Raw genomic sequence first — 12,832 nt, 5'->3', positions numbered from 1 at the left:
TGGGGGCGTGTTAGAACGAGCTGTTTTAGGTAGGCGTGGCTGACTCTTAACTTTTATAAAGAATATCTCTTTGGATTTGAGACTTTAGTCTTTGCAACTTTACAGATCTTCTTTATGCACCAAGAGCTTGTAACACTTCAAAGAGAAAGGAAAAATTTAAATTGCATCATATGACCCCTTTAATGAGAAATTAGAATGTTTTGTTAAAATATATGTACACTACTGGTCAAAAGTTTGGAGTCAGTATGATTTTTTAAAAAAGAAATGAAAACTTTCAGCAAGGATTAAATTGATCAAAAGTGACAGTAAAGACATTAATAATGTTACAAAAGATTTATATTTCAAATAAATTCTGTTGATTTGAACTTTCTGTTCATCAAAGAATCGTGAAAAACATTCATCATGGTTTTCACAAAAATATTAAGCAGCCCATCTGTTTTCAATATTGATAATAAGAAATTTTCTGAAGAGTCATGTGACACTGAAGTTATGGCTGCTGAAAATTCAGTTTTGCCATCACAGGAATAAATTACATTTTAAAATATTTAACAATATGACTGTTTTTACTGTATTTTTGATCAAATACATTTAAAGTTGTTTCTTTTTTTAATTCAAATTTTAATATGGCTTTTTTTCTTCATTGTAGTATCCGGAAAGATGCATCACCCATCACCAAATGCAACATTTTTGACTAATTTTTGACAGTATTTTAATTCAGAATTTAACAAAAAAATAATAATTTTCACCATCTAACTCTCTCACACAGGTAAATGCCTTGGATGGCTACAACCGCACTGCCCTGCATTACGCAGCGGAGAAGGACGAGGGTTGTGTGGAGCTGCTTCTAGAATACGGGGCCCAGCCGAATGCTCTGGATGGCAACAAGGATACCCCACTGCACTGGGCCGCCTTCAAAGATAACCCCGAGTGTGTACGGGCCCTGTTAGAGAGTGGCGCGTGCCCGAATGTCCGCGATTACAATAACGACACACCCCTCAGTTGGGCGGCCATGAAGGGCAACCTGGAGAGCGTCCGTGTGCTGCTGGAGTATGGCGCTCAAGTCCACGTCACCAACCTAAAGGGCCAGACGCCCATCTCGCGGCTGGTGGCGCTGCTGGCTCGGGGCCTGGGCACGGAACAGGAGGAAGAGTGCCTGGAGCTGCTTTGCCGCGCCGCGGGGAGGTTCGAGATCCGCAGGGCCGACGGCTCTTTACCGCGTGAGCTCAGTAAAGATCCTCAGTTACTGGCTCGACTCACTAGCCTCGTAGCCCAGCCGCCCTCGTTGCGAGCCTTGGCGCGCTGCGCCATTCGTAACAGCCTGGGAGTTCAGTACCTCCCATCTGCGGTGAAACAGCTCCCGCTTCCAGAGTCAGTGAAAGAATATGTGCTCCTCAGAGACTGAGCGAGGAGACTGTGCTTAATGTCAGACGTGGAGGAGGTAGATGTCTTCTGTGTACGTGAACGTGATTGTAATCAGACTGCAATCTGAAGTGTGTCTGTCCATATACAGTGGGTGAAGAAGTGAGGAAGTTTCATGTTTCTTTTGTTGCTGTAATGCCATCAAACAAATTCAGACTTGGGTTGCAGTACGATTGTCCGCTTTGGTGAGGAAAAATATTGATCTGGTAGGAGAGAGATGTCGATAATGCACTTATGAACCCATAATGTTAAAATATCAGTAGATAACTATGTGTGAAACACTCTTAATAGCAAAAACAAGAAAATCATTACAAATATTATTTACCAGTAAATCCTATGTACACACAAATAACACTTTAACAGCACTTATAAGTTATAATTATATGTTAACTTTATTTCTTCTATTTGAAGTTAACGTTTTTATTTATGCAGTAATAGTTTTTTTTAAGACAACTAAAACCTTAAAATTTTTAAGTCAAATAAATATTAACATTTTTGTTGAATCATTTTATGAGGCTTCCCAGCCATCAAAAATAAGCCTGAAAATATGGGTGAAATTTTGCAAAGAATATAGTAAATTTGCCTCAAAGAAACCTTGTTTTACATTTGTTTACTATTCTGAAACAGAACAATGTAAGAACACTTCATTGGATTTCAAAACAATATCTATTTCTGTCCATCTATCACATTCGTAATCATGAATATTTCTCTTGAAAACTACCTGGTTTAGAGTCTTGGATTGTATTACTTATTTTGGTGCTGATGATTGCAGAAAATGAGCTGTATTTACGTTTGAGATGAAAACATAGCAAACCTTAACAAGAATATTCTGTGTCAGTAATGGGAATGTTCATTTTTTAGCTTCGCAGTGTCATGTAAGCATAATCATTCCAAACGCTGGCAGACCATGAATGGGATGTCTTAAATGAATTCATGTCAACACTAGTGTCACATCTTGTGAACCCCCACTGATTTTTTGCAGCTCTGTTTTCATTTCTCTGTTGTTATATTGCTTGATTAAGTATGTAGTGCTCACATCTAGTTTTATGCATGCATACTAACCAGTAAAAGCCTCCATGCATTGTTCAAGTGTTTTACTGCAGTTTTTTTCTTCAAACCAAGTGAAACGTGAACGTGATTATGAACACATCATTTGCCTTCTCAATGGCTTGAAACCTCAGATGAGCTATGTGTGTATAATTTTAACCAGTAGAGGGTGCTGGAATACCACATGATATAAAACAGTCAGCTAAAGCTACAGAATGTTGCCATTTACCTAGTTTGTAAAATAATAAAAATGATGTTCTAATTTTTCATGAAAGGAAAAGACTGTCAAATATCAGACCTTCAGGAAAAAGTAAAACCTATATTTACTTATAATAGCTAAATAAACATTTACTATTTTATATTAATTAGCAAAAACGTATTAACATTTTCTGTACGTTATTAAGACTTTAAAAACGCTCTCCGTTAAAGCCATGATTTTGCTTTCTTAATAGGAAATTTAATAGCGGGAAAGAAGCATACTTTAATTGTGTACATTATGCTTCTTAGCGTAAGCAAGTGAGTTTGTGTTTTTTTTAAAACTCTTGTCTAAGCACAGGATGTCCTCTTTAAGAGAATGTAAATCGGTCAGGAAGGAAACTACAGTAGGACTGAATAAAGGCCCTCTGCAGCTCATCTTCCTCTGCTTTCAAAGCCGTCACCTTCAGTTTACATCACAGTTTTCATCTTCATCATGGCTTTACAATAGTTAATGCACAGCAAAATCAGTATGATACACTCAGTAGTAGAATGAATCACTGACCACTTGTGAAGAGTTATTAAGGCTGGGATGGAAACAAAATATTGTTCGTGACAATCTAAGGGTATGAATAATTAAAAACATTGCTTCCTTTTTTTTGCCATTTTGTAATACAAGGAATGAGGAAACGCTATTAAAAGTGCAAAGAAATTGACTGTACAATCAATTATTATATTTTAATAAGATTTTCTAACTATTTTCAAACTTTCTTCACTAACACTTAACAGAAACTGGGAGTAACAGAAACTGATATATTAAATGAATTAAACATGATACATTCTGTGATTCCAGAAGTTTCAAGAACTGTATGTCCTTCAATAGTTACTGAGAGGGTAAAAATTAAATATGATTTTCAGTTTACAATTTTATTTATTTTTTATTAATTTTTACAATTTTTAATACGTTTATGTATTTTAATTTACATTACAGCTTGATTGTTTTAATATATTAATACTAATGATCTTGGGAACCACTATTCTAAAACAAGACAGTGTAGTACCCTATTATTTATTATTATTTAGAAACCTGTAAGACTGAAAAAAGGTCCAAAAGTCTTTAAGAAAAAAGTATGGGATTAATATGGCAAATTAAATTGCAAATTAAATTTTACTTATTTATTTTCACATTTTAAAATAATCTATTTTAGAGTAAGAACGTGATTTACATTCACATTCATAGCAACATTCACAGTTCGTGCCAAAATGTTAACATTATTATAGTCCGAAAATAAACAAGCTATCAACAACATGAACATTAAACAACCAACAAGTTGACAGGATCGTAAACATCCCATCCCAGGTGAGCGCTGGGGGTTTGGGGTTGTGTGACGCCAAAATCTCGCGATACTTCACAAGGAGGGGCGTGTCACATTCCACGAGAGGAGAGAGAGATAGAGAGAGTGGGATAGAGGGGCGCTGTGGTAAGTTTGTAAACATTCTTCTTTTGTCAAAAATGAAGGTTGTCTTGATTTGAAACAACGCCCAATTGTTATTTATATCCGTTACCAGGTTTGTCTGTGATCAAGAGTAACTTTTATGAGGAGACTGAGAGGCTGTCAGATTGGCAGTGGGTTACAGCCGAAGTCTGCTCGTACACTGCAGCTCGTTCAGAGCTCTTGACAAGCGAGAGAAGAAAATCTTAGGAACAGAAAAGTGCCCCTAGCGTAATTTATTATCTTGTATGTGTATATACCATATTACCATATACTATAGCGTTTTTTGCTTATATGAAATGACAAATTTGATGCCACGGTCAGTTTGTTTGCTTCAAAGTACTCTTTGCATACTTTTGTGTCTAGCGGGGGGAGTATGAGCGGCCTGTACGCTCTAAGTACGTGAATTCCATTTTTTGAGTGGGATTTCCGTGCGCCAATGAGACACAACTAATAATCGTGATTGACGTTTATTGTAGCCAAACAACAATTCGATATTTTTGATTGACGCGCGTGTGACCAATCAGAACGAGGGTAGGGCGGTTCATCATGGCTTTACAATAGTTAATGCACAGCAAAATCAGTATGATACACTCAGTAGTAGAATGAATCACTGACCACTTGTGAAGAGTTATTAAGGCTGGGATGGAAACAAAATATTGTTCGTGACAATCTAAGGGTATGAATAATTAAAAACATTGCTTCCTTTTTTTTGCCATTTTGTAATACAAGGAATGAGGAAACGCTATTAAAAGTGCAAAGAAATTGACTGTACAATCAATTATTATATTTTAATAAGATTTTCTAACTATTTTCAAACTTTCTTCACTAACACTTAACAGAAACTGGGAGTAACAGAAACTGATATATTAAATGAATTAAACATGATACATTCTGTGATTCCAGAAGTTTCAAGAACTGTATGTCCTTCAATAGTTACTGAGAGGGTAAAAATTAAATATGATTTTCAGTTTACAATTTTATTTATTTTTTATTAATTTTTACAATTTTTAATACGTTTATGTATTTTAATTTACATTACAGCTTGATTGTTTTAATATATTAATACTAATGATCTTGGGAACCACTATTCTAAAACAAGACAGTGTAGTACCCTATTATTTATTATTATTTAGAAACCTGTAAGACTGAAAAAAGGTCCAAAAGTCTTTAAGAAAAAAGCATGGGATTAATATGGCAAATTAAATTGCAAATTAAATTTTACTTATTTATTTTCACATTTTAAAATAATCTATTTTAGAGTAAGAACGTGATTTACATTCACATTCATAGCAACATTCACAGTTCGTGCCAAAATGTTAACATTATTATAGTCCGAAAATAAACAAGCTATCAACAACATGAACATTAAACAACCAACAAGTTGACAGGATCGTAAACATCCCATCCCAGGTGAGCGCTGGGGGTTTGGGGTTGTGTGACGCCAAAATCTCGCGATACTTCACAAGGAGGGGCGTGTCACATTCCACGAGAGGAGAGAGAGATAGAGAGAGTGGGATAGAGGGGCGCTGTGGTAAGTTTGTAAACATTCTTCTTTTGTCAAAAATGAAGGTTGTCTTGATTTGAAACAACGCCCAATTGTTATTTATATCCGTTACCAGGTTTGTCTGTGATCAAGAGTAACTTTTATGAGGAGACTGAGAGGCTGTCAGATTGGCAGTGGGTTACAGCCGAAGTCTGCTCGTACACTGCAGCTCGTTCAGAGCTCTTGACAAGCGAGAGAAGAAAATCTTAGGAACAGAAAAGTGCCCCTAGCGTAATTTATTATCTTGTATGTGTATATACCATATTACCATATACTATAGCGTTTTTTGCTTATATGAAATGACAAATTTGATGCCACGGTCAGTTTGTTTGCTTCAAAGTACTCTTTGCATACTTTTGTGTCTAGCGGGGGGAGTATGAGCGGCCTGTACGCTCTAAGTACGTGAATTCCATTTTTTGAGTGGGATTTCCGTGCGCCAATGAGACACAACTAAAAATCGTTATTGACGTTTATTGTAGCCAAACAACAATTCGATATTTTTGATTGACGCGCGTGTGACCAATCAGAACGAGGGTAGGGCGGGCACATGCGGGAAAAGGCTGGCTTTAAAGTTGGCATGTTCGCAAGACATCAAGCTAGCATGGGTTTGCTAAATAGTTAGCGACGTTTATTTTCGGCGAGGGCGCTAGAAATGAACATTATTTTTGGTGTATTGCAGCAATCCAACATAGAAGTTAGAAATTGCACATTAAAGTGTCATAAAACTATGTATAAAACAAAACTCGGCAACCGTGCCTTGTGTTTTTAGTATTTATTTCCATAAAAGTTCTATTTTTGTTGCTTACAGAGACAGTCATGATTTGAAGTAGGATAAATTACTTTTCATATTTGACGTTTTAGTTTTTTCAACTAAACTTTTCTAAAAGCTTTGCAGTAATTACTGTTAGGTTAAGGCAGATGGGTTTTTTTTTGTCATGAATAAATAAAAGAGGGTCAACCCCACACAAATGTCAGAATTATAAATCATTCCTTGCAATTTAAACAAACAATATTTGTTTTCGTTTCGTTTGTTAGCTGTATGAATATATTATATAAAACAAGCACCTGCTGTTGATCAGTTTGTTATCCCATGAAATAGTTGTGGGTATTTGTCCAGATAAGTCAGATAAAATAAAGATAAGATAAAGACATATTTGCTCATAATGCATCCAGTGTGAAAAGACGCCTCCTAAAACAGCTGATAACAATCAACTTGATCTCATCTGAGCGTGTGAATGTCCCATCTTAGACCTGTAAACACCATCTGTATGTCTGAGAACCTGTAATTGTAGATATAGGTCAACTTCATATGGCACTTGTTGAATTCCAATAATGTTACTCTTTGGAATGACTGTACGTCTCCATATAATACATCATCCTCTCAGTAGACATATTTGCTTGTGCACTAGTGAGCATTTTTGCAGCTGTTACAGTAATTGCCTCATAGCGGCTTGGTTAATAAGAGCTCAGAGCTTTACTTGTTACTTTCACCTCTGCTATAAGGCATCTGCAGCGGTTCACAATGTGTTAAGTGAAGACGTTTTACAGGAAGGAACTTCATATGCCAGTTTGACGTCTTTCATATGATGAAATCGGCACTGTTTGTGACTGCCAGGTCGTTTGTTGAACCACGCTAACCATTAAAAGTCAGAACTGTGAATGACGGACTATGTTATGATTATGTAAGTTGTCCTGGCAACAGTTGTATACAGGATAATATAATTGACAGCTTATAATGATAGTTGCCCGGATGCGACAATAGAGCAGACCAAATAACACTGTTTCAAATGTCCAGCAGACCAAATAACAGACTGTTCAAATAAAACAGACAATAAGGGTAAACATCCAGCCGTGCTTGAGTTGATTCTGGGCATCTGTGCTCTACTAAAGTTATGTAATATTTGGTCCGCTCTAAAAGGTGTGCCAGGCTCATGAAGTACTGTGAGAGAACCTCGCAAAGATCGAGGGAGATACTGCATAGTAGAAATAATAAATGGACAATGTGGGTGGCTGGAAACTGTTTTCATCCGGTTTTTGGCAAGCACACCAGGGTTGATAGATAGCTCTGATTTAGGAATCATTAAAATATGATATTCGCATGCCATCATGGTGTGGTAGTGTTTAGAGAAACAGCAGATTATGCCAAAATTGAATTGGTATGTCCATTATAATGTAATTAGCCACTCTTTCAGAACATAGCCATAGTGACAGCAATATTTTTCCAGCTTTTTAATATGATCTTGATGTTTATTTGCTCTGAAATTGCTTAAAATGTTTTTGCAGTCAAATCATAGAAACCATCATCTTGACCATACGCTGTGGTTTAATACAAGAAGTAAAATATGGTGAACAATCTAGATTCTAGATGATAATAATGATAAGATGTTTTTCACACTGTTTTACATCAAACATTTTTATTTTCATAGTTCAAAAGTTTGGGGTCTGCAAAAATTCTTTAATGTTTTTGAAAGAATTCTCTGCATATACTGCATTTGATCAAAAATACAATTAAATCTGTAATACTGTAAATATTACAATTTAAAATAACATTTTAAATAAATTTTTGAAACGTAACTTATTCCTGTGATGACAAAGCTCAATCATCAGCAGCCGTTACTCCAGTCTTCAGTGTCACATGACCCTTTAGAAATCATTTTAATGCGCTGATTTGCTTAAGAAACATTTACTGTTGTCAATGTTGAAAATTGTTGTGATGCTTAATATTTTTTGTGGTATATTTAGATTCTTTGACTAGAAAGTTCAAAAGAACAGCATTTATTTGAAATATAAATATTTTGTAACATCATACATGTCTTTACTGTCACTTGTTTTGACAAGGTCAGTGTGTCCTTGCTGAATAAAAGTATTCATTTCTTTCTTTAATTTCTTTCTTCTGACCCCAAACTTTTGAACAGCAGTGTTTGCACGCTATTAAACTGCTATACATTAATAAACAGCAATATTTACCTACATATGTTTTTACTACAGTATTTTGTAGGGACTGAAACAAAGGTTTTTCAGTAATGATGCAAATAAGTCCATTTGAATCAGTGTCGCATAACATATTGCCAGCAACATAATCGCAAATATATCATGGACGTTTGATATATTTCTGTAGGCAGGAGAGAAGACGCACTGTTGCCATTTTGTTGACTTGTAGCATGTCCAACATTGTTGCAGCAGCAGTATGATCTGATCTGAGGAGGATTATGGGTTTACAGAGGGGGACTTGGGGTCCACATTGTTCCTAGCAGAATACAGGCCCTAGGGACTGCATTGGGCTACATTGTGTATTTCCTCACTTTGGGTTTAGCACCGGGCACACTGCAGACATGGATCTAAAGTTTCATTTGTTCCATTTTCCAAAAGCTCAGGTTCACTAAGGTTACATAAATCCAAATCAACCATAAAACACACCCCCACCCTAGATCCCCCGTCCCCGAAACCATCCGCGGGACCCTTGGCCTTTACCTGCAAGTTACCGAACACCCTCCAAAAGCGTTTGTTCCATTCTCTGCTCCCTGCCCCCCTTTTCCGTCGCTCCCTTTTTGTGGGGTCTCCCTTACTCTCTGGCAGCGCACTCTCCAGATTCCTCATTCTTGGCTCCAGCTGGAGCTATTAATACAGTTTGTTTTGTCAGTTTCCTAGCAGACAGCATCAAACAGTGTACGCCTGAGGCAGATTATAGCCGGACCTTGCTACACCGTCCACCTGCTGAGTAGGAGAAATCCAAGTTAACAGCAGGATGCTGTTTGTCCCCGTGTCGGACCACTAAGGCCCAATTGATCCTGAGGAACTGGGCTGTGAATTAAAAAAAATGCATTTCACAGAGTTCCCACAGTTGTGGAAAAAATCTGGAAATGTTAATTTGAAAAGTCAGGGAAATTAAGAACATTTTAAATTGTCCTGGAAATTTCTGTAGTCAATATAATTCTCTAAAATGTTTCATAGCTTAAAAATATTTTTTTATATATACAGTGTGTTAAATAATGAAAAAAAATCAAATATTTATGATTATTTTTATTTTATTTAGAAATTCATCAATTGTTTACTCAGGGACTGCTAATAATGTTAGCTCCTGTATAATTTGCTGTGATTCCGTGTTTGTAATTTTGAATAAAAGCAGCGTCCTCTTAATGATTCGATGCAAATATAAATGTAAATGCGAAAGTCATGGAAATCCATTGGTCGGAAGGTGTGGGATCCCTGAATGTATTGCATTTTTAAAAACTCAAGCAAGTGCGTTGCTAATATACTGCCAGCTGTCGTCCTGTTTAAATTGTTGATGATAGACAAACCCAGCAGTTCAGTTTATCTTCAGTAGTGCTATCAAAGATGGTGGATGTTGTCAGAGCCGTGGCTTAGCAACAAGCACTCATGCAGAGATATGCGGTTCTTATGTAGGAGACTCTGGTTGAATTTGTTTTAGTGATGCACCAAAATGTATTTTTACTAAAAGACTGAAACCAAAATTATCGTTTTTATTTATTTGTAACCAAAAATAAGTTTGGGTAATTGAATTTGGGAAACTGGGTAATTCAACTCTGTATGCTGTTCAGTGTTTCATGTTCTCAGGTGATAAACAACACTGTAAAAAAAAATTAGAAGTTGTAAATAAAACAGATTATTGGAGAATGTTTCAGTCTTTCTACTTCAAAATGTTATGTTTCTTTCACTATTTAACTTACAGTTTCTTTGTAGTTATTTGTAGGGGTGTGAACCTACACTGGTCTCACGGTTCGGTTCGGTTACGATTATCATGTCATCGATTCGGTTCAATTCGATATCACGATGCATCACAATGCATTGACAATGCATTGCATCCTCAATTTTCAATTTTACTTCACATGTATATAATTTTGTCAATAAATACAAGCAGTCAGATATATGAACTGTACCTGACGTGGTTTCTCAAGTTAGTCGTATTACCCCCTGCATATTTTATTGTGCATGACATGATTTACACACAGCGTGTGTCTTCTCCAGGTCGTGCTTACCAGGTTGTTCATAAAAGCCGAAATGTGCCCAGATGTTGGTTTTTAAAGTAGTTGGAGCATTTTTAATTACTCGCACTCGCCTCCCTCCGCCATTAGGCGCGTTCGATTTGAAGCGGTGCTGCACAGAATGATCAGTGTACTGTATGACATAAACCGCGAGAGCGATTCGAAAGCATAAGGATCCGTCTGCTCTCTTATCGCTCTCGCTGTACTTGATGTCATGCACTGATCATTCTGCGCAGCGGCGCTTCAAGCCGAATACGCCTAATGTATGCTACCGCAACAAAGCACGTATGCGACAAATGACGTTAGAAAAGCATCAGTACGTCATAATCGGTTATGGTCTATTACTGAACCGATACCGAATCGTCCTTGTCTACATCGTGATGCATTGTAGAAACGATTAATTTCAACATCCCTAGTTATTTGTGAAATTTACTAGCAATTTCTGGTCCTGCACCAGTTTTTTTTTTTTTTATACGATTTTTATTTTGAAGCAAATTGCGAGAGAGAGGGGGACAGGATCGGGAAAGGTCCACGAGCCGGGATTCAAACTCAGAATGCCCCAGAATGTTGTAGCACAACAGCGATGTATTGGCGCTGACACACCAGTTTTTTTTTTTGTGCTATTGTAGTAATGTTTTTCGGCAACAAGTCACCTCTCGTTATTTCAGCTGAATAAATGATACATATGCTAATTTAGCATCCTTTTTGCTCACTGTGAAGTGTGTCCACCCGGCTAGTTTGTTTATCTACAGTATATTGAGTGCACAAAATAATATGGCTGACACAATTAAAACATGTAACTGGAAAAATGCTGATCAAACATCACTGTTTTGATAAATGGTTTTGGCCAAAACCGAAAATTCTTTTATTGTTAGTTGCTGAAATTTTGTTGCATCACAGATTTATTTATTTATTTTGACCTTTTTAGGCGCACTTTAGTTTGTTATAATGCAAGCCTTTTGAGATGTTAAGAATATGTCGTTTCATTAATAGAAGTTTTTTTTAATTGAGCATTCGTTGGAAATAATTAAAGTATAAACATGCTTAAACAGACTTCAGTTACAAATGCTTCCCATGCTTTTATATTGCAAACATAATCTTAATCATAACAGGAAGTGGTCTTAGATTACTCCAGAATGTCTTTGTGAATAATACATCAAGGCTCTATTTTTGTTTTGGACGGTCAGTTGTAGCACAGGTGGCCCGATCTCTGTTCGGCTGATTTATTGTGCAATGGTAAACTTCAGACTCCAGCATGAGTGTGCTCTCTTAGTTTGAGGCTTACTGAGATGTGGACACTTCACCAAGGGTATAACGAATGGGTGGTTCTCATTTGTATATGGTCTCTCCGTTCGTTTCTCTGACCAAACTGTCTGTGTGTATTGCAACCAGTCCGAAAGATCTGGCACCAAGTTGTTGGCTCACTTGTAGAGCATGTGAGGTCTGCAAGGAATCAAGCTGCTTAGCTTGTACGCCACTTTGATCTCAGCTGTAATGGGAAGGGCCTTTTGGGGCAAACAAGATGCAGTTATTTTCTTTATGGAAAACAGAGCAAGGGTCTTGGCAGAGGCTGCTGATTTCAGCTTATAACTGCATGTCCCTCCACACGAGTCACTTGAACGCAACTGAAATAAGGAAATATACAGCATTCTGTTTTGTTCTTTTGTGCTCTGTATACCTGTGTAATTTAAAGGGATAGTTCACCCCAAAATTTTGTCATTAATTACTCACCCTCATGTCGTTCCAAACCCGTAAGACCTTCATTCAGCTTCGGAACACAAATTAAGATATTTTTGATGAAATCCAAGAGCTTTCTGACCCTGCATAGACAGCAAAGCAACTACCACGTTCAAGGCCCAGAAAGGTAGTAAGGACATTGTTAAAATTGTCCGTGTTACATCAGTGGTTCAACCTTAATTTTATGAAGCTACGAGAATATTTTTTGTGCGCAAAGAAAACTAAAATAATTACTTTATTCAGCAATTTCTTCTCTTCCATGTCAGTCTTAAATGCACATTCACAAGTACCACAACTTAATTTGTGTTCTGAAGATGAACGAAGGTCTTATGGGTTTGGAATGACTTGAGTGTGAGTAATTAATGACAGAATTTTCATTTTTGGGTGAACTA

The 12,832-nt window shown here is 36.8% G+C and overlaps 2 protein-coding genes across 6 annotated transcripts in view; both read left to right on the top strand.

The window, feature by feature from the left end:
- The window catches only part of asb8 (ankyrin repeat and SOCS box containing 8), a 6,627-nt gene extending 3,955 nt beyond the window's left edge, over positions 1-2,672 (top strand). For all 4 annotated transcript variants that reach the window (XM_016559350.1, XM_016559351.1, XM_016559348.1 and 1 more), the window contains exon 4: positions 767-2,672. In XM_016559350.1, coding sequence (XP_016414836.1) covers positions 767-1,402 — 636 coding nt within the window. In that variant the 3' untranslated portion in view covers positions 1,403-2,672. The remainder of the gene's footprint in view (positions 1-766) is intronic.
- Positions 2,673-4,050: 1,378 nt separating this feature from the next.
- atf7a (activating transcription factor 7a) overlaps positions 4,051-12,832 on the top strand; it is a 38,650-nt gene continuing 29,868 nt past the window's right edge. The window contains exon 1 of one of the 2 annotated variants that reach the window (XM_016559346.1): positions 4,051-4,142. The gene's annotated coding sequence lies outside the window, so the exon portion shown is untranslated. Of the gene's footprint in view, positions 4,143-5,593; positions 5,689-12,832 lie in introns of those variants that run through there. The other variant, XM_016559345.1, reaches the window with a different exon arrangement.

Source organism: Sinocyclocheilus rhinocerous, unplaced genomic scaffold (assembly GCF_001515625.1).
Source record: "Sinocyclocheilus rhinocerous isolate Xijiao unplaced genomic scaffold, SAMN03320098_v1.1 scaffold2754, whole genome shotgun sequence".
NCBI lineage: Eukaryota > Metazoa > Chordata > Actinopteri > Cypriniformes > Cyprinidae > Sinocyclocheilus > Sinocyclocheilus rhinocerous.
The sequence above is the reverse complement of the archived record's forward strand: the minus strand, read 5'-3'. Positions and strand labels throughout refer to the sequence as shown.